The sequence below is a fragment of the Anthonomus grandis genome, chromosome 11 (genome assembly GCF_022605725.1).
Source record: "Anthonomus grandis grandis chromosome 11, icAntGran1.3, whole genome shotgun sequence".
Lineage (NCBI taxonomy): Eukaryota > Metazoa > Arthropoda > Insecta > Coleoptera > Curculionidae > Anthonomus > Anthonomus grandis.
The window spans coordinates 24,258,717-24,277,737 of NC_065556.1; the positions used below are offsets into that span (position 1 = coordinate 24,258,717).

Sequence of the window (19,021 nt, forward strand, 5' to 3'; positions counted from 1 at the left end):
CTCAATATTAGGTTGTATAGTATAAAAAGCTACAGATCTATTACATTTTAATATTTAATAATTTATCATATTTACGTTCTCTATACAACGAGTTTAAAATTTAATTGAAAATGATTATATTTTTGGAAATTGAATTCCATTTCAAGGGTTGCTATATTATTGTGTCCTGAAAACAGATGCAAAAAAATTAAAAATTAAGTTAAACGATAAATTCTGTTAACAAATTTTGTGAGAATAGAACTGTGATATAGAAGAAAAATAAAACTCTAGGTCTAAAAGTTTATTGATTCTAAATGAGCGATTTGGAAATTTAAAGAAACCATACAATAAAATATATATTTAGATATATACAGAAAAACGTTATTATTAGATTATTCTGACAACTAATCTTCTTATTAATTAGACTGTTATTATATTGTTCATTTCTTGTGTTTTATGCTGTAAAAATCAATTTGGTCCAAAAAAACGTTTATTTTTCTCATTTTAGTAAAAATAATTTTAAGCCTTTGAAAAATTTATTGAATTAGTTGCAACTAAAATAATTGAGAAATGACTTACTTATTGTTTTAAAGCCATTTCTCAAAATAAACAAATAAAAATACTCGCAAGTACAACTTTTAAATTAAAACTATATTCTGGTGGAGAGAAACAGCAACCTGCACTAATAGTTGAAGAAACTGAGCGGTACATAAATAATATTTTAATTTATTCAATAAATTATTGAACGTACTTTTGGCGCCCAACAAATAATTTTTCTTTTGACTTTTTATTTAAAGAATTTTACAAAAAAAAATAAATCAAAGATAAATACAAATTTTTTAAAGTGCTTTAATTTTAAACATCTAATGATTCTAAACAGGCAAATTTTTCCCGACAGTAGTATAGAAATAAAACTGTGATTTAAAAAAAATTATAAATAATCAATTTTAATTCTTATATCTCCATCTCAGTCTGAGGTATCATAAAGAATGGATTTAAAATCATATTTCTTTCTCTGTAAATAGCTAACAATGCCAGAAAAATATAATTTCCTGACGTTCCAGTATAGTAGTAGGAACCGAGACGTATTTTTTTGAATTTATTCATTAAAGTATTAAACGTAGTTTTGGCGCCCAACAGGATAAATTGAAATAAAATACAAAATAATGTACAATTGTAAATAGACTAACATTCCTAGCCAATATACATATATTATATATATATGATAGTGACTATATGAAAAAAAATTCCAATTTCATCGTCTTCAATGCTTTACCATTAAAACTCGATTAATATTTTATGACATGTTATACATATTTTTGTTAAATCAAAAAATAACAAATAAAAATATGTTTATTAATAGAATATTCATAAAAATTCCAAATAATAATATGGAAATAATGTAGAAAATAAAAACGTTTTAGCACGTTTTAAATTTATCGTATTTTTTTATCAGTATTGGCTTTTTTATTACTCAAATTAAAGTGCAAAAATCATAAAAACTCAATTTTTAAAAAACCTAATTCTATATTCAAATAAGTTGCTTTTGTTTTATCTCTATACAGCTTTAAGGTAGTTTAAAGTAAAACACAATAGTTAAACCAGAATTTATCAAAAGCAATGGCAGTTCTTTCACAATTCTACTAAAAAAATAATTTATTTTCTTATCGTCTAATATACTCTGTATATTATCGACACAAGCTTAGCTTATTTTCTAGTTAATAAAGGAAAAAATAGGTAAAAAAAGGACAGAAATGCATTTACAACAGTACATATGGTAACACAAGAAAAAGTATATTTTTATCTAACATTGATAATAACGACCAGGCTTCCAATATTATTCCCTAATTAAAATCTAAATTTTTTTAAGTAAACGACGACTGTGCTTTGATAGTCCTTTATATTTAACTCTCTAACTGGAATATGAAGTCAATTTATTTTAGCAGAAAAGTGATATTTTTCAAAATAAATCATCTAGACTTAGAGCAAGATATAGTTGCAATAATTTTGGCGCCCAACAGAATTTTTATTTTGCTTTTATTTTTTTTTTTGAACGATTTTATTAATTCGGCAAAAGTAAATCAAACGTTTTAGACTGTTTTAAATACAAACATTAAATTTTTCTAAATAGGCACATTTTTTCAGGCAGTAGCATTGGCATGAGACGCCAACAAAGAAATGAGTTTAATTATTATTCTCATATTATTCTTATTCTCTTAATTTGAGGTAACATAAAGAATGGATTTAAAATCATATATCTTTTTTTGTAAATGGCTAAATTTGGACAAAAAAATACAATTTCCAGATGTGATTTATGACAAAATATGATTTCCAGTGTATGACACCATTAAACGTAGTTTTGACACTCAACAGAAAGTAATAAAATGAAAACAAAATAACGTTTAATTTTAAAAATTAAATAATAACCCTGGTATGACCATTGTAAATATGATAGTGACTATATGGGAAAAAATGTTTCCAATATCATCGCCTGTTAAACTTCTAATGCCTTAAAAATGGAGAAATATTTATGAAATAAAATGTTGCATATTTTTTTAAATTAAATTGGCAACTATAAATATTCATAAATAAACAATTAAACCTAAAATTATAAAAAATATGATGGGAATTTTACGAAATTTCTGCATATTTCTTTTCTCATCGCCTGTTGAACTCTGTATACCATCAACCGACTCCTAGCTTATCTTAAAGTTAGTAAAGGAAAAAATGGGTAAAAACAGGATATTAATGGATGGACAACAGTACATATGGGTGTAAATTTACAAATATCCGCACGCATTTCGTAAACCGTGATCTGAAAGTACCATTCTCGCGCGAACCAGTCTTGAAAGTCACAATATGTTTACGAACGCACCAAAATTTGGGTCGCCCGATTTCTCTTTCTTCAAATTTGCTTAGTCCCAAGGGATTCTCCTTAAATTATTTTATTTTCTGTCGCACTTGACACAATTTATTAATCCATTTTCGGGCACTTACGAATGTCACTTTGGCACTAAAATTTCTTGAAGCTTTTAAAATGGGAAGCAAGGGGTGGATAGGTAAGGTAAGGGTTAGTGTTATCAAAGACTTACCAGTCGCCATGGCAATTCTAGCCAAGGCTTTTAAAGGCCCACAATTCACTCCACGTTAACTATTCGGCCGTAGCTACTCACGAAGAAGTCTTGAGATAGACTAAGTGACTTAAGAGCGTCAGGCGTCTTGGGTACTTTGGCGACCATGAGAAGCGAACGCGCTGATTGGTAGGTACGCGGCGCGGAGTCAGTCACTTGGAGATCGCGCGTCGGTCGCTGTTTTCTGCAACCGACGCGAGTTTAGGCGTCAGCGGTTAGATTCCGCAGGACTTGCCATCGTTTGGTTCTACTGCACGCCGGATAGTTCGGGAATTTTTGATTTTTGACGTTCGAAAACTATGCGATGGCAGCAATTGGTTTTTTATTAATTTTGGCTAATATGTTGCGTTAAATTTTGTTTCTTCTTTACTCTTTATGATATATAGTTTTTTAGTCTTTTTATACTAATAATAATAATGAACAAAATTTATTATTCTTCTTATATTCTTCTTAATATTTATTATTCTTGAAAATAGTAATAGAACATGAAAAATAAAAGGGCATATCAATGCAGCTTTCAGGTGATGCCGGAAACTGTTAAGGGCCCAAGTAAATTAACAAATTAACAAATATAACAAAATATAAGAAAGTGATAAAAAAATTATATAAAACCGTTAGATAAAATGCAAGCAGCATGAAGCAAGCACATATTTAATGCATTAAGGGATAAGGAACGGGAAAGGGAAGGAAAAGGTTTAATGTCGGGATAAATACATATACAGGGTGTTCGAAAAATAGACGGAGATATTTCAATGAGTGATTCCTTGTAAAAAAATATGATAATAAGTTTTTATAAACATGGGTTTGGCAATGCACAGTTTTCAAGAGCAGGGTGATAATTTTTTTTAAATATAAATTTTTTATTAATATTAAAAAAAATTTGTGTATTGGCAGTATTACTTGTTGTATTAAGAGGCTAATTTAGCCCTAATTAAATTAAAATTATAAAGTCCAGTGCCGTCCCGGGGGACATCTTAGCAAATATTATTGGCAAGGAAATGTACGCCACTGCCTTTTTTTCCATCTTTAATATTTGTTGTTTGATTAAGCATTTAAAAATATACCTTTTTTGCCTGTTACATTTTTTTCGTATCTCACTTCGTTTTCTACAAAAAAAAATAAATACCGTTTTATTGCATGCCACTGGACAAAATTGGTTTATTATTTAAAAAAATCACAGGTGGCTTGGAAAACAAAAAAATCAAAAATATTTCTAGGAGCTTTTAATTGCAACAACTACAACAAATGTTGGAAATGTCCAAGATCCATTTCTGTACACCTTCTCACTCGACGAATCATTGAACTCGTCGTTCACTCGACCTAAAATTCGAGGTCTATTTCTCACTTTTTTGCAAGCATTTAGAATTTTATTTCTCAACTCTTCTATCATAAACCAGACTTTTAAGGTATCCCCATAAATAAAAATCTATTGGATTTAAGTCAGGGGAGCGAGGTGGCCATTGAATTGGTCCACCTCTTGCAACCCAATTTTCCCCAAAGATGTCATTGAGATGAGTTCTAAAATGAGGAGGAGCTCCATCGTGCATAAAAGTTATTTGATTACTTACATTTAGAGGAACTTCTTCTAGCAGTACGAGCGATTCTTGTTGAAGAAATTCTAAGTAAGATTCGCCGTTTATCTTAAGCTTAAAAAGAAAGGCCTAATTAAATTGTCACCAACAACATTCATCCATACATAAAGAAAATTGCTCAAAAAGCATTGTGATTTTCAACACGAGTATTATGAAAATTAACAATACCATCACGTCGAAATCCAGCTTCGTCCGTAAAAAGTATGGTTTTATTAAAAATTTATGTTATTATTAACTTTTTTGTAATACCATTGGCAAAACTGCAAACGGGGCAGAAAATCTTTTGGTAGTAATGCCTGCACACGTTGAACAGGATACGGATACACACAGTGAATAATTATCGCCTAATCGAGCTGCTATAGTCCTGGGACTTACACTAGGATTTTCTTCCACGGCACGTAAAACTGCCTCCTCAAATTCAGGCGTTCTTACGGACCTCGGCCGGCCTCTATCATTGGTGAGAATGGCAAAACTTCCTAAGTAACTTTATTTTCAAAAACATCACGAAAAATAAATAAGAAAATTTACCTCTTTCCCGCAATCTACGGTCTACGCTTTAAAGGTTTTACTATCTGGAAGTTGCCGTTGGGGAAACTTTTCAGTATACAGGCGTCTCGCTGCATAACAATTACTGTAAGCACGTGCATACATTACATGGATGTCTGTCATTTCCCCAAAACTGTAATTTTCCATCACAAAAGCCGTCGTAAATGTCGCGGAATAGTTAGTAGATGTAATTGTCCAAAGCGTCGGTGGTGAGTATTTATTCGAAACTGGACTTTACTGTATAAATATGAAGGTGTTTTTAATTTTAAAACTTTGTAACTAAGAGAAGCAAACGACGATTGAACATATTTAACCATCCTATATCCTTAAGCTTATGAGATTTCGGCGACGAATTTCAAAAATTAGACGAAGGCATGCATTTTGCACCTTTTGAATTCTACGAGAGTCGACTTGATCTAAGCATGGTCAATACACGATATCACAATGGTTGAAATTGAAAAACACTAAAGAATCACAAAGAAGTTTAAGTGCACTATATGCTTTCTTTAATTTATTAGTTATATGCTCATGAAATCGAAGATCAGAATCAATAATAAGACCTAAGAATTTCGAAGTATTAGTTATTATAATAGGAGTGTCATTTATTTTTAATTTGAGTTCCTCGCTTATTCTAGATCTGTGGCTTTTATGTCCTCCAAATAAGGTAACTGACGATTTTGTAGGGTTTATTTTTAAATGATGTTGTTTGGAAACTATAATTGGATGTTGGAGATCGGTATTAATATTTTGATTTGCGTCAAAGTGAAAATAAAGCTGAGTACCGTCGGCGTACAAATGGTAATTACAAAATTTTAAAAAGTATTGGACCTTCACTATTTTATAAAATTGGATAGCAATATTGCAACTATGAATTTGGAAGCCTTAAGGAATTTCTACAAAAAAAAATCAGTAAAGATCAACTTTCAATAATAATTTTTGGATTGGTATCCTTTTAATAGCCATTTATATTTCATTATTTAACTCATATAATAAAAGTAAAGTTTTATCCTGTTTTCCAATTATGTTGTAGATTCTGTCAAAAATATTTACTTTTAGGCGAAAATATAATTTTTTTAAATAAACCATATGTGTTTAGAGCTGTTGCAATAGTGCCATAGCTGCACTAGTAGTTAAAGGAACTGAACGGTACTTAATACGGTTAATATTTTTAATTTATTCATTAAATTATTGAACGCACTTTTGGCGCCCAACAGAAACTTTTGTTTTAATTTTTTTTAAGAATTCAAACAAATTTTTTTTTTAAAGATAAATACATTCAATAACAATTTTTGGATTATTTGCAGTCTCTTATCTGCAACGCATTTTTGCTGTAAACAAAACAGTAACAAAAATATCTAGAGCTGAAATTTCGATGTTTACAAGGGCACAAATTATTACTTTACACCAAGAAGATTTATCGCGGCATCAGATTGCTGCTCGTTTAAATATTGTTAGGAATACTATTTAGTAGAACTTTTAAAAAATTGGAAAACTAGAATTAGTAAACGACAATTTTGTTTGCGTTCAACAAGTGGGCAGGGGCAAGGGGGTATTTTGTTAACAAAAGTATTTACCAATTCTCTGTTGTCAAGTTTACACGTAATTCTAAAAGAGAGATTTTTCAGCTATATGTTAACACGTAATACAAAATATTTGTATTAGATTTTGGATTAAAAATAAAACATAAAAATAGATATAACCTATTAAAAGAGTAAATATAACATCTTAAAAATCTTTGTGTTTATAGTGTTAAATACGAGTATATGTAAAATAAGAATATATGTTTAAATTAATTTTTTTTAATATACTTAACTATTAATAGACTATAAAAATAAAAAACTGGAGTTTTGTCCATGGTTTTACTAACAGAATTTATTAAATGTTTCGTTGTTGTCTTGGCAGAAAAATGGCGTAATACCTACGTATCAGTTTAAAGTTATTATGTTTTTTGAATAAAAATATTAGGTAAATTATTTTCCTATTTAGTAATACTGTCCCTTAGACCAAGTCAGCATCCTGTTTATATTCCCTGATGTGATATAAAATACGTAATCTAAAACTGATATTTGTTTAATACAATAAAATTATGCAAAATATTAAACATTTGTATTAAATATAAAAATCTTCTTATTTTTATGTAAATTATAACCTTTACTATAATGAAGTCCTTGAAAAAAAAACATATAAATAGTTCATAAACGATAATATTACTTATATGTTAAGCATTAATAAATATTTATCATAGAAATATTTTTTGACGACGTCACTGGTAGTGATTCCTTTTGTCGGTGGCATCAACAATAGGATCGAGCGGCGTTGCCTATCATTTCCTTTTTCTCTAAAATACATTATCTACAATCATTTAACGTTAAATATTGACTTCATTAAAAAGGGTCTTATTACAGTTTGTTTTAAAAAATACTCGATATTTTGGGTGACAAGTTTTTATGATATTCTACAATCTGTCCATAGTTCCACGATATGCTACTTTTAGCCTTTTAATGTTCTAAGATTAGAATGACTCAAAGATTTGAAGAAAATGACGATGTTGCTTCGCAACCTTAAAGTGGTCGAAAGCGAGTTATTAGTAAGTGAAAAGATCGTTATATTTCTCAATATGCACGTAGAAATCGCTCAATTCCAATTAGAGCCCTACAATTCCAATTTCAACGGACATACAATCGTGTTATAACAAGTCGTACGGTTTCCAGAAGACTTTTTAATTTGAGTGCCACTATTAAATCACAAACAAAGACAAAGGCGTCTTCAATGGGCTAAAGAACATCAAGGCTGTTGTTTCCACAGTAGAGATACGTCATTTTCACCAACAAAACAAGAATTGGTTTAATCAGTGACCATTACTGTCAGAGAGCTTGGAGGTACGTAGGAAGATAGCATTGTGCTTAATAAAACTGAAATTAGCAGATTAGATTAGCCGCCACTATCACATGTTTGGGACTAACGATGTTATGTTAAAACTAACAGTGCTATCACCCTGGAACATTTTACTTTTTTGCTACTTATCAAATGTTTGCGAGTTACTAAATTCCAAGATAAATCACCACCTTCTTGATGTTACAGAGAGTTGGTTAAATTAAAATATTGATGAGTACGTCCTCAAATCCCTTACTACAATATTACTCGAAATGATCGAAAGCATGGATAAAGGTAAGAGAATCGTAGCGTATGTTCGAGAAGATTTAAAATTTGATGTTATTTTAAGTGTAAATTTTTGCAAACTCTATCTACAAGACATTATTGCCTTTTTTTAATTGGTGTGAATAGTAGCGAACAGTAACCAAAAGTGTGTGGAACTATAATTATAAACTTAAAAGTTTAAACTTAATTTTTATGAATAGCCTTTCAGTTGGGATTAGACCCACAAAAATATTTTCTTTAATTTCTCTGGAACTTCTCGAACTATATGGCAAGATCACATACATTTTGGTGGATTTCCATATTTTTTTTAGTCCCACAATATTGACGATTGATATACTAAATACTCAAAATTTCTTGTTTTATAATTTCCAAAGAAAAAAGTCTTGCATATCAGGCTTTTATTAAATTAAACATATCTACGGAGCCGTATATGCATAAAGAAGGTTTCTAGCCTCATCGCCTGTTGAACTTAATATTTTTCTTACAGAAATCGCCACTAAATATTTTTGTTTATAATTCAATATTTATATAACTTATTATATACAAATTATTGTATTTTTGTATAGTTTCTTATTAAAGAATCTAAGGGTTGGAGTGCAAGTAGTTTAACTTGCCACTACATAATTTTTTTTCTAATTATTTTAAATTATTAAACGTAGTTTTGGCGCCCAACAGGCTATATTAAAATGAATATAATATAGAGTAATCAAATCAAATATGCTTTATTGTCAAAAAATTTAAAAAAATTTGTAGACAAAGCTATACATAAAAAGCAAAATACACAAATATAAATATCAAAATACAAGTACTAAATAAATATATACAAAACTGGTTACAAAAGACATAAATGTACCTGGTCAAATTTCCTATATTTAATGTAAAAAGGAAGAAAATAGGAAAGTAAATAAAAATAGTAACAAGAAAGTAAAAATTAAAAAAGTAAAAAAAGTAACAAAAACAGTCAAAGACATTAATACAATGTTTAAAAAGTCATAAAAAATTTTATAGAAATTTAGCAATACAAAATATTGCTATTCTACATCATAAAAAATTTAATAATTAGCCAGTGCGTGCATGATACTCAAAAATTAATCAATTAAAAAAAAATCATCTACTGCATATAAAGCTCTCTTCAGTAAATATGATTTCAAAGCATTGCGAAATCGAGGAAAATATGTCAATGATTTAATTTCTAAAGGCAGATGATTGTGCATTTTTTTAGCTCCGTAAAGAATAGAGCTTTTTATTAATTCTGAGCTTGGGATTGGCACATAAAGATCATGCTCTGCGTTTCGAAGTGGATAATTGTGAGATGGTCTATTAGGAATTTCTGATATATGCTTGCGAACCAAGCAAATAGATTCAAGAATAAATAAAGATGAAAGAGTTAATTTTAAATCCTTTAAATATTTCTTGGCAGTGAGCTCGACTATCAAGTCCTAGTAAATAGCGAACCGCTCTCTTTTGTAGTTTAAAAATGCGCTCAAACTGAGTCGCACAGCATATACCCCAGAATGGAAGGGCGTAACGAAGATGGGACTCAAAAAGGGCATAATACACTGTTCTGATGACGAAAGATTTAATTCCCTGGAAACTGATCTTATGGCAAAACAAGCTGAACTTAATTTTTAAGATAAAACATCAATATGTAATTCCCACTTCAAAGAGCTGTCAACAATAAGTCCCAAAAATTTCACAGATTCAACAACGTCCAAGCTGGTATTGTTAGGTACAAAAGGTTGGATAGTACCTTTATAAGATAAGACTTTAGTTTTTGAAATGTTTAAGCAGAGAAGATTCGAATCGCACCACGATTTAATGTCGATAAGGTCTTTAGCAATAGTTGCATGAAGTGCCGCAACATCCGGATTGCTCCATGTAAAGCTAGTATCATCGGCAAAGAGACAGTTTTTTCAGCTAGAGTTTTTTCATGTTAAGATGGGCCATATCATTAATAAACAGCAGAAACAGAATTGGGCCCAGAACTGAACCTTGAGGTACCCCATATTCTATTGGTCTGCTAGAAGACATGGTCGTATCAACCTTTACAAGCTGACTTCTGTAGCTAATATAGGACTTAAACCATTCGAGAGGCGTTCCTCTGAACCCATAGTGCTGTAATTTGTTGATCAAGATAGTATGGTTTACACAATCAATAGCCTTGGAGAAATCACAGAAAATAGTTGCTGTTAAATGATGATTGTTTATACAGGAGTAAACACTGTTAAAAAGGGAGAACATAGCATCATTAGTGCATTTATTACTCAAGAAGCCAAATTGATGGGGAGTTAGTATTTTATATTTAAACAGGAATGATAATAGCCTTTTTTAACCAATCTTTCTATGATCTTCGATAATGTTGGAAGGAGAGCGATTGGACGATAATTTGAAGCTTGCTCTTTATCTCCTCCTTTATGTAAGGGAATAATTATTGCAGTCTTAAGGCAGTTAGGAAAGACCCCATTTTGAAATGATTTGTTAATTAGGTTTTTCAGACGGTTTAAGGTGTTCATTCATCAGGCAGATTTGAGAACATTTTTAGAGTAAGTAAGACCATCTGTACCAGATGATAATTTATTTCTTATTTTATTTATTGTACTTTGAAGCTCTGTTATTAGTACAGGGGTAAAAAAGAAACTCTGTAAGTTTTCATTAGAGAGATATGAAAGTGGATCATAAGAAGGTGTTATAGTAGTCATTAGGTTTTTAGCCACGTTTACAAAGTAATCGTTGAGATTCTCAGGTAAAAAGGGGATAGTGCTAGTTAAAGAAGGCTTATTTCTTAAGTAGTTAACAATAGACCATGTTTCTTTAGCAACGTTACCAGAATTAGCCAGCCTGTTATTATAATAAATATCTTTTGCGGCTTTTATTGCTTTTTGATATAATTTCCTGTATAGCCTTACATAATTATGAAAAAATATGCTGTCCGAAAATTTTTTTAGGTATGATAAAGAGCGCATGTTTCTTGCAGACACACGTAAGCCTTTAGTGGATCAGGGTTTATGATGCTTAATTTTGATGGGTCTATAAGGAAAGGACTTATTCGCAATACTTGACAAGGTCTTTACAAATATAGAAAACTCACCATCGATATCATCAGAGATAAGACCTCAGTCAGCTGTTTGGCATAGATTCTTGCACTTCAAAAAAATTTTTTTACCAAAAATACGGCCTAATTTACGAAAATTATTATTGCTTAAAGTGTCAATAGTAAATCTGGCCAAAACAGCTTCATGGTCAGAAAAGTTCAGAGTAAAAGATGACACGATATAGTCAATGGTGCTGGAACTATTTTTAGTTATTCTGGTTGGTGAATTTATATGCATTAAAAAACCCAGTAAATCGAAAATAGACTGAAGAGATTCTTGAGCAACATACACACTCGAGTAGTCAATATAAAGGTCGCCACACAAAATTAATTTACTTTTTAGAGGCATGGATTCTATCAAGCTTAGAAGTTTTAGACAGAAAGTCTGTACATCAGAGTCAGGTGTTCTATAAACACAAATAATATAGAGGTCATATAACTTATGGTGAACGATGGAAAATTCAAAAAATTTTTCAGATAATAAGTAATAAGTTATCAAACTTCGTCACTGGTGAAAAATCAGTGATTGTAGACACTATCATAGTACCTCCATGGGATAAATTACTTCTGTTATATCTTGCTATTGTAGTGTAATTTTTAATAAAGACAGGTTCATCTATTTTTAACCAATGTTCAGTTATAGTAACAATTTCTGGAAAATTTAGCTCTTCCAATAAAAGAAATATATGTATCTTAAGGACTGTATCTTAAGGACTGAATATTAAGTAGAAATACACTAAGCTTGCTATTGTCCGATTTATCAGAGAGTGCTTCACTTTAACTAAAAATTTTTATTTCTAGATGGGGAACCGCTAGAAAAATCGTAAGCATGACTTTCCCTAACTTTTTGAAGCCGTAAAAGGCTTTCAGATGAAAAAAAGGATCTAAAAGCAGAGAGGTCTTCTTCAATTTCATCCGAGCCGATACCATAGACATCGTGGAAGCGGTTATAAAGACGTCGCAGGGAATCTAAGTCAGTAAGTAGTCCCTCAGAAGCCAGCATTAATTTGACACTGGTGTTGGTGTGCCCTTCAAAACATGCATTCGAGGGTTGGTCGTGGAGGTATGCCAGATAGAGCCTCAGGGTTTTTAAGATAGATGGGTCTCTCAGTCTAGCCAGCAAGTAACGTCCATTATCAGCATCCGAACTTTGGGACAGCCGCACTATTGGTACATTACTATAAGTACAATTTTATAAATAAAATAATATCCATATTATGACCATTATAAATATGAGAGTGACTATATGGAAAAAAAAATTCCAATGTAATATCTTACGGGATAAAATGTATGATTTTTTTGTAAAATTACTATAGAATAAGACTTAAATATTAATGATTAGTAAAAACAGTTTAATATTTAATAATATGTCGCCATCTCATCGTCTGTTTACCATTAAAAATCGGTAATACTTTTCAGCATACAATAATTTTTTTTACAAAGTACATTTTTTTTAATGAAAAATAACTTATAAAATAAAAATAGTTTCTGCACGTTTTACTTTCATCGTATTTTTCATAGCAAAAAAAAATATATCTAATTTTTGCTACAAAGATCTAATTTTCAGGAAACCTTAATCAGTATTTAAATAAGTCACGTCTGTTTCATAACCATAAAATTTAAAGTTAAAATAATAAAGTAAAATAACAATCAACTCTTTAATTATAAAAATACAATGAAAAAATATTTCTTTTCTCATCGCTTGTTGAACTCTGTACATATTTCGAAGTCCCAATATTTTATCGCGATAGATTTATTGAATTAATTAATTTTTATGGCAGCTATTGTAATAGTTTTCCAATGAAATGATACAGGGTACACCATTGAATTAAACTTTAAATTTCATTCTAAATACCAATCTTTATCATTTTAACATTACTAAAATTCTTTTCAATCATAAATAATAACAATAATTAACTATAAACCTCTTTGTACCGTTTACATAAATACATTTTATTTTTAAAATTTACCGTTATTTGCCGAACAAGATCCTAATTATTATACTAAGCGACTAACGAGGTTTTTTCGCAACCATAATTAATACTATCTCGACGCCATAAATTCTGAATTAATTAGCTTTCAATCATAACACTTTGGTTATATTTTTTTCCTTGCTTAAATTAATATTTTTTTTTTAAAGAAGGACGATTTTTGGCAAATCGGACGTTACAAAGCATCTTCTTTGTAATGTAAGGCAAGGCATATCGACCTTGAGCGGCTTAATTACCTAAAAATATATTACATACAACGGTTGTCGGTAAATTATGCATGATGAGTTTTTTAATAAATAATTTGACAAATCTGACCATAATCATTATATGTAATTAAGTTTCGTATTAAATACAAAGTCCAGGTTTCTTTTAATAAATTAAATTGCTGGGATTTATTATATAAGGTTTTTATTATTTACCTTGTACATAAATATTGCAATTATTTACACTATAATAAAAATTTAGCTTAAATGAGTTAAGTTATATATAATTAGCAATAGGAGATCATAGACAAAAGTGGGCGACAAGTAAAATTTAACTAAAGAATTAAAAAACTCTTATTATAGTTTCAGTGTTATTTATTTGCTCCTAAATTTCATTTTAAGATTAAATAATTATAAGTAAGAGTATGTTCTATGGACAATTTTTAGTCTGCTAAGACTTAATTTCTTTTCCTACTACGCCACTGAACTATACGTCAACACAGTTATTTATAAATGAGCTATTTAATAGTAAGTTAGATTTATTTTATAATGTATTTATTTATTTGAAACTTAAAAATTTAAACCAATAAAAATAACTGCAAAAACAAAAAAATACAAATAAATTGAAAAAAGTGTGTACAAAATGTAATAAATAAGTAAACGTAACAACGACTATGGCATACATATACAAAAACACAAAAAGTCTCACATACAGAAAAAGCATAAGTAAAATTTAAGCGTAAAATAAAACAAAATACGAGTTAAAATTGTAAAACAAAGTATGTACAAATAAAACTTAAAAATAACTAAAATAACTGTTTAAAAATGTATAAATAAAATGAAACAACTAAAATTAAGAATAAGATGTTAACATGTATAAAAATAAAAATAAAATATGACATTCATACACCCAATAGACTCCAAAATTGGTTTAAATTATCACAGACTTTGATTTTAGCTGGCAACTTATTAAATTCAGAAAGTCCATTGCTGAGTACAGAATTCAACATCTAACTAGCATTGCATCTATCAAGGACAAAGTCTGTATTATTTCTGATGCAGTAATTGCGAACGTCTTTGAACACTCTTATCTTATCACAGATATACAGGGTGTTTCTTAACCTATACGCATAAACTTGGGAAATTATTACTAATGATAAATAACGATTAATAGTGAAAAAAAATTTAAGTAAAATATTTTTAGTTTCTGAGATAACTATTTTTTTTCACAAAAATGTAATAACTTTATTTCGTTTTTTATTAAAATTATGCCGCATAATTTTTCAAATGAGGAACTAATGGACATGTTACTGGCATACGGGGAATCAAGACAAAACAGTGTGGCTGCAGTTAATCTTTATGCACAAAGGTTTCCTCATAGGTATCATCCGTCGCGTGAAGCTTTTTTGCGTGTGGTTCAGCGGTGTAGAGAAACTGGAAATTTGCGGCCGAGACCAGGGCAACATGGTGGAGCCATTAGACCTAGGCGCATTTTAAATCTGGAGAATTTGATTTTAGATATCATCGAAGAGCATCCTGACATAAGCACTAGAACAATTGCAACGCAATTTGAATTATCATCAGTCACAGTTTGGCGAATTTTAAGGCATGAATTACTGTATCCATTTCACGTCCAAAGGGTACAAGCTTTATTTCCAAGAGATCATGCGCCTCGAGTAAACTTTTGCGAGTGGTTGTTACATCAGCAGCAGTTAAACCCAACTTTACCAGGAACATTTTAGCTACGGATGAAGCAATTTTCACACGCAATGGTATTCACAAATTTCGCAACACGCATTTTTGGGCAGTTGAAAATCCGCATGCCATTCGGCGAACAAACTTTCAACAACGATTTTCAGTAAATGTGTGGGCTGGAATTATAAACGGAATACTTATTGGCGCTTTCATTTTGGATAATCGTCTAACTGGTGCTCTTTATTTACAATTCTTGCGACAAAATTTGCCGGTACTCCTTGTAGAAGTCCCTCTTGTGGTCCACCACATTTTTCGTGACCAGTGCGACGGCATTTGGATCGAATGTGCCCCGAATGATGGATAGGCTGAGGTGGTCCAATTGGATGGCCTCCTCGATCACCCGACCTTAAACCGCTTGACTTTTATTTTTGGGGCCACCTAAAATCTCTGGTGTATGTAACCGAAGTTGACAATGAACAAGAATTAAGAAATCGGATATTTGCTGCCGCCAAGGAAATTCGACTACAACCTGGATTAGCTGCTGTCTGCAACTCTTGGATTAGGCGTGCTCAATTATGTATTGAAAGTCAAGGAAATAACTTCGAACAGTTACTATAATAGTTAAATAAACATTTATTTTGGAAAATTTACGTTTTTTTTTAAATTTTAATTAATAACTCGTTTATCTCCGTAACTAAAACTATGTTACAATTTTTTTTTCACTATTAGTCATTATTTGCCGTCAGCAATAATTTCCCAAGTTTATGCGTATAGGTTAAGAAACACCCTGTACGTGGATTCCTTGCAATTATAATAAGTATATAGTATTTTTTCTTGCAAATCATTTTACATTTGACAGGCAATGTTATCTTCAAGAAAAATAAACATTTTCCGGGTTAAGGTGGGTTCTAAGAAGCATTCCATTCTCGGGTCTTGCCTCGACACACGAGCGCTTTATGGTCGACAAATAAGGACCTTTAACACTCTAAACTGACAAATATTGTAAAGCTATTTACCTTCAGTGTTGAACAAACATAATCAGTTTTATTTAACAGAGCACGCGGTTTAGAATATATTTTAAAAATAGTCTTTACGGCTCACAAAGCATTTTATTACAAAATCCTTAAAAATATCAGTTACCAAGTTCATTCGCGCATTTGATAATTCCAAAACAATACAAAAAATCCGAGCTGCTGCACGATTTTGCGGTTGTATTCTAAAAAAGGCATCGGTTAACCACTTATATGCAACTTGGCTATTTATATAGGTGAGTCAGTCTTCAGTACCCACAGTATGGCCAGTAGTACCTATACGCCATTCCTAGCGGCCCGAGAACTGGTTTCCATTAGGGATGCATTTATCGAGAAATCTGCGACCTTCGAAAAACAACCAACACAATCAATACATGGTACTTTTAACCGGGCACAGGCGGGTACTTAACATCATTAAAATAGCTCTAATGCTAATCTCGCGTCTTTTACTAGGGATCATCAAAATTTTGTGGTACGACGGACGGTTTCCTTTTAATGTTTACGAGGAGCTTTTGAATACTTTGTTAAAACTATTGCAAATAAAAGAGATAGAAAAGTGTTTTTTGATTTGATTAAAAGAGTTATTTTAGCTGGAGTAATTGCGGTGCGAGGTCTTAGGAGGTAATAAAATGAAGTTCTATTAATACCTTGTACTATTTCCTACACAGTTTTAAATTAAAATTGCCCTAAAAAGGCTTAAGAATTATTTAAGTGGAAGTATTTATAAAGCGACCGTTATTAATGCTTGACATTTTATTTCGTTGATAGAACATGAAATTTTCAGATTTAGAATCAAATTCGTATCCAGTTAAAGAAGATGCGGGTATTGGTAAGTTTATATTAAATGAGAAACGAGTATAATTTATTATACCACAATTAATTATTGAGGACAACTTCCTATGTGTCAAGCAAATATTCTCCAGAGTAAATAAGCATTCTTGGAGAGACCAAACCTAAGAACATTAAAAGACTAAGTAGCATTGCTAGCAACATCTTTGCTTGCAACATCTCTGGTGCAATGATGTCAAATACTTATGTAGAAACAGCAAAAAAACACTTTATAATATCACAAAACTTGGTCACTTAATTTGACAGACACAAAACAATACTACTGTTCCTCCTTGATAAAATATCAAACATTTTTAAACTGTGATATAATGCTTTTTTATTAGACATACTTATCATTAGATTGATTATTAGACGTAGTTATCATCTGCATATTGCAGCAGAGTTTTAGTCTATAATTGTCATAAATAGTGCATGAGAATGCTAAAAAAAAAGGCGATAGCGAAGGACCTTGTAGGAATCCTGCTCCTTTCGAAATTATCGGTTGTTGAAGAATGTACGAGTTTAACAAGATAAAGAACAGTTTTTCTCCTCTTGTTAGCAACATCCAAGGCATCATTGATAATTTCTGATCGAGTATACCAAAACCAAAATGGTATTATTATCAATAAAACCAATAGACATTATTAATAAGATTAAATATTTTGTAATTAAAAATCCCGTCAGAACCCCACTTCGAAAAGCTAAAGCTTTAAAAATTTAGCCTAAGCTCTGCAGTCGATAGTCAAAGTTAAATGAAGGTATATAATGCATTTTAAAGAAAAAGGTAAAGACATGGCAACGCCGCTCGATCCCATTGGCGATGCCACGGATACAAGGAATCATTACCAGTGACGTCGTCAAAAAATATTTACATGAGAGTATGATTTAAATATAAGTAATATGACCCTTTATGAACTATTTGTGTTTTTGACTACTCCAGTGTGTGTGTTACTCTTAAGAATCTCTTCAGTCTATTTTCGATTCAATGGGTTTGTTAATGCATGTAAATTCGCCAACCATAATAGCTAAAAATAGTTCCAGCACCATTGATTATATCCTGTCATCTTTTACTCTGAACTTCGTTGATTCAGGTTTTTCTGTCCATGAAGCTGTATTGGCCAGATTTACTAGTGACACTTTAAGCAAAAATAATGTTTATAAATTAGGCCGTATTTTTGTTAAAAGAAATTTTTTTGAAGTTCAAGAATCTATGCCAAACAGCTGACCGGGGTCTTATCCCTGATGATATCGGTGGTGTTTTCTAGATTTGTAAAGACCTTGTCAAGTATTGCGAATAAGTCGTTTCCTTATAAACCCATCAAAATTAAGCATCATAAACTCTGGTCCACTAAAGGCTTACGTGCATCTGCAAGGAACATGGCGCTCTTTATCATACCTAAAAAAATTTTCGGACAGCATATTTTTTCATAATCATGTAAGGCTATACAGGAAATTGTATCAAAAGCAATAAAAGCCGCAAAAGATATTTATTATAGTAACAGGCTGGCTAATTCTGGTAATGTTACTAAAGAAACATGGTCTATTGTTAACGAATTAAGAAATAAGCCTTTTTCCACTAGCACTATCCCCTCTGAGAATCTTAACGATTACTTTGTAAACGGGTTAAAAACCTAATGACTACTTCCCATGATCCACTTTCATATCTCTCTAATCAAAACTTACATATTAAACATTTTTCAGTTTCTTTTTTACCCATGTACTAATAACAGAGCTTCAAAGTACAATAAATGAAATAAGAAACAAATTATCATCTG

At 30.8% G+C, this 19,021-nt stretch overlaps 1 protein-coding gene across 3 annotated transcripts in view; it reads right to left on the reverse strand.

Moving 5' to 3' along the window:
• Window positions 1-3,201, reverse strand: part of LOC126742219 (uncharacterized) — a 256,857-nt gene extending 253,656 nt beyond the window's left edge. For all 3 annotated transcript variants that reach the window (XM_050448830.1, XM_050448829.1, XM_050448827.1), the window contains exon 1: window positions 3,072-3,201. In XM_050448830.1, the coding sequence (XP_050304787.1) occupies window positions 3,072-3,081 (10 nt within the window). In that variant the 5' untranslated portion in view covers window positions 3,082-3,201. The remainder of the gene's footprint in view (window positions 1-3,071) is intronic.
• Between the last annotated feature and the right edge of the window lie 15,820 nt (window positions 3,202-19,021).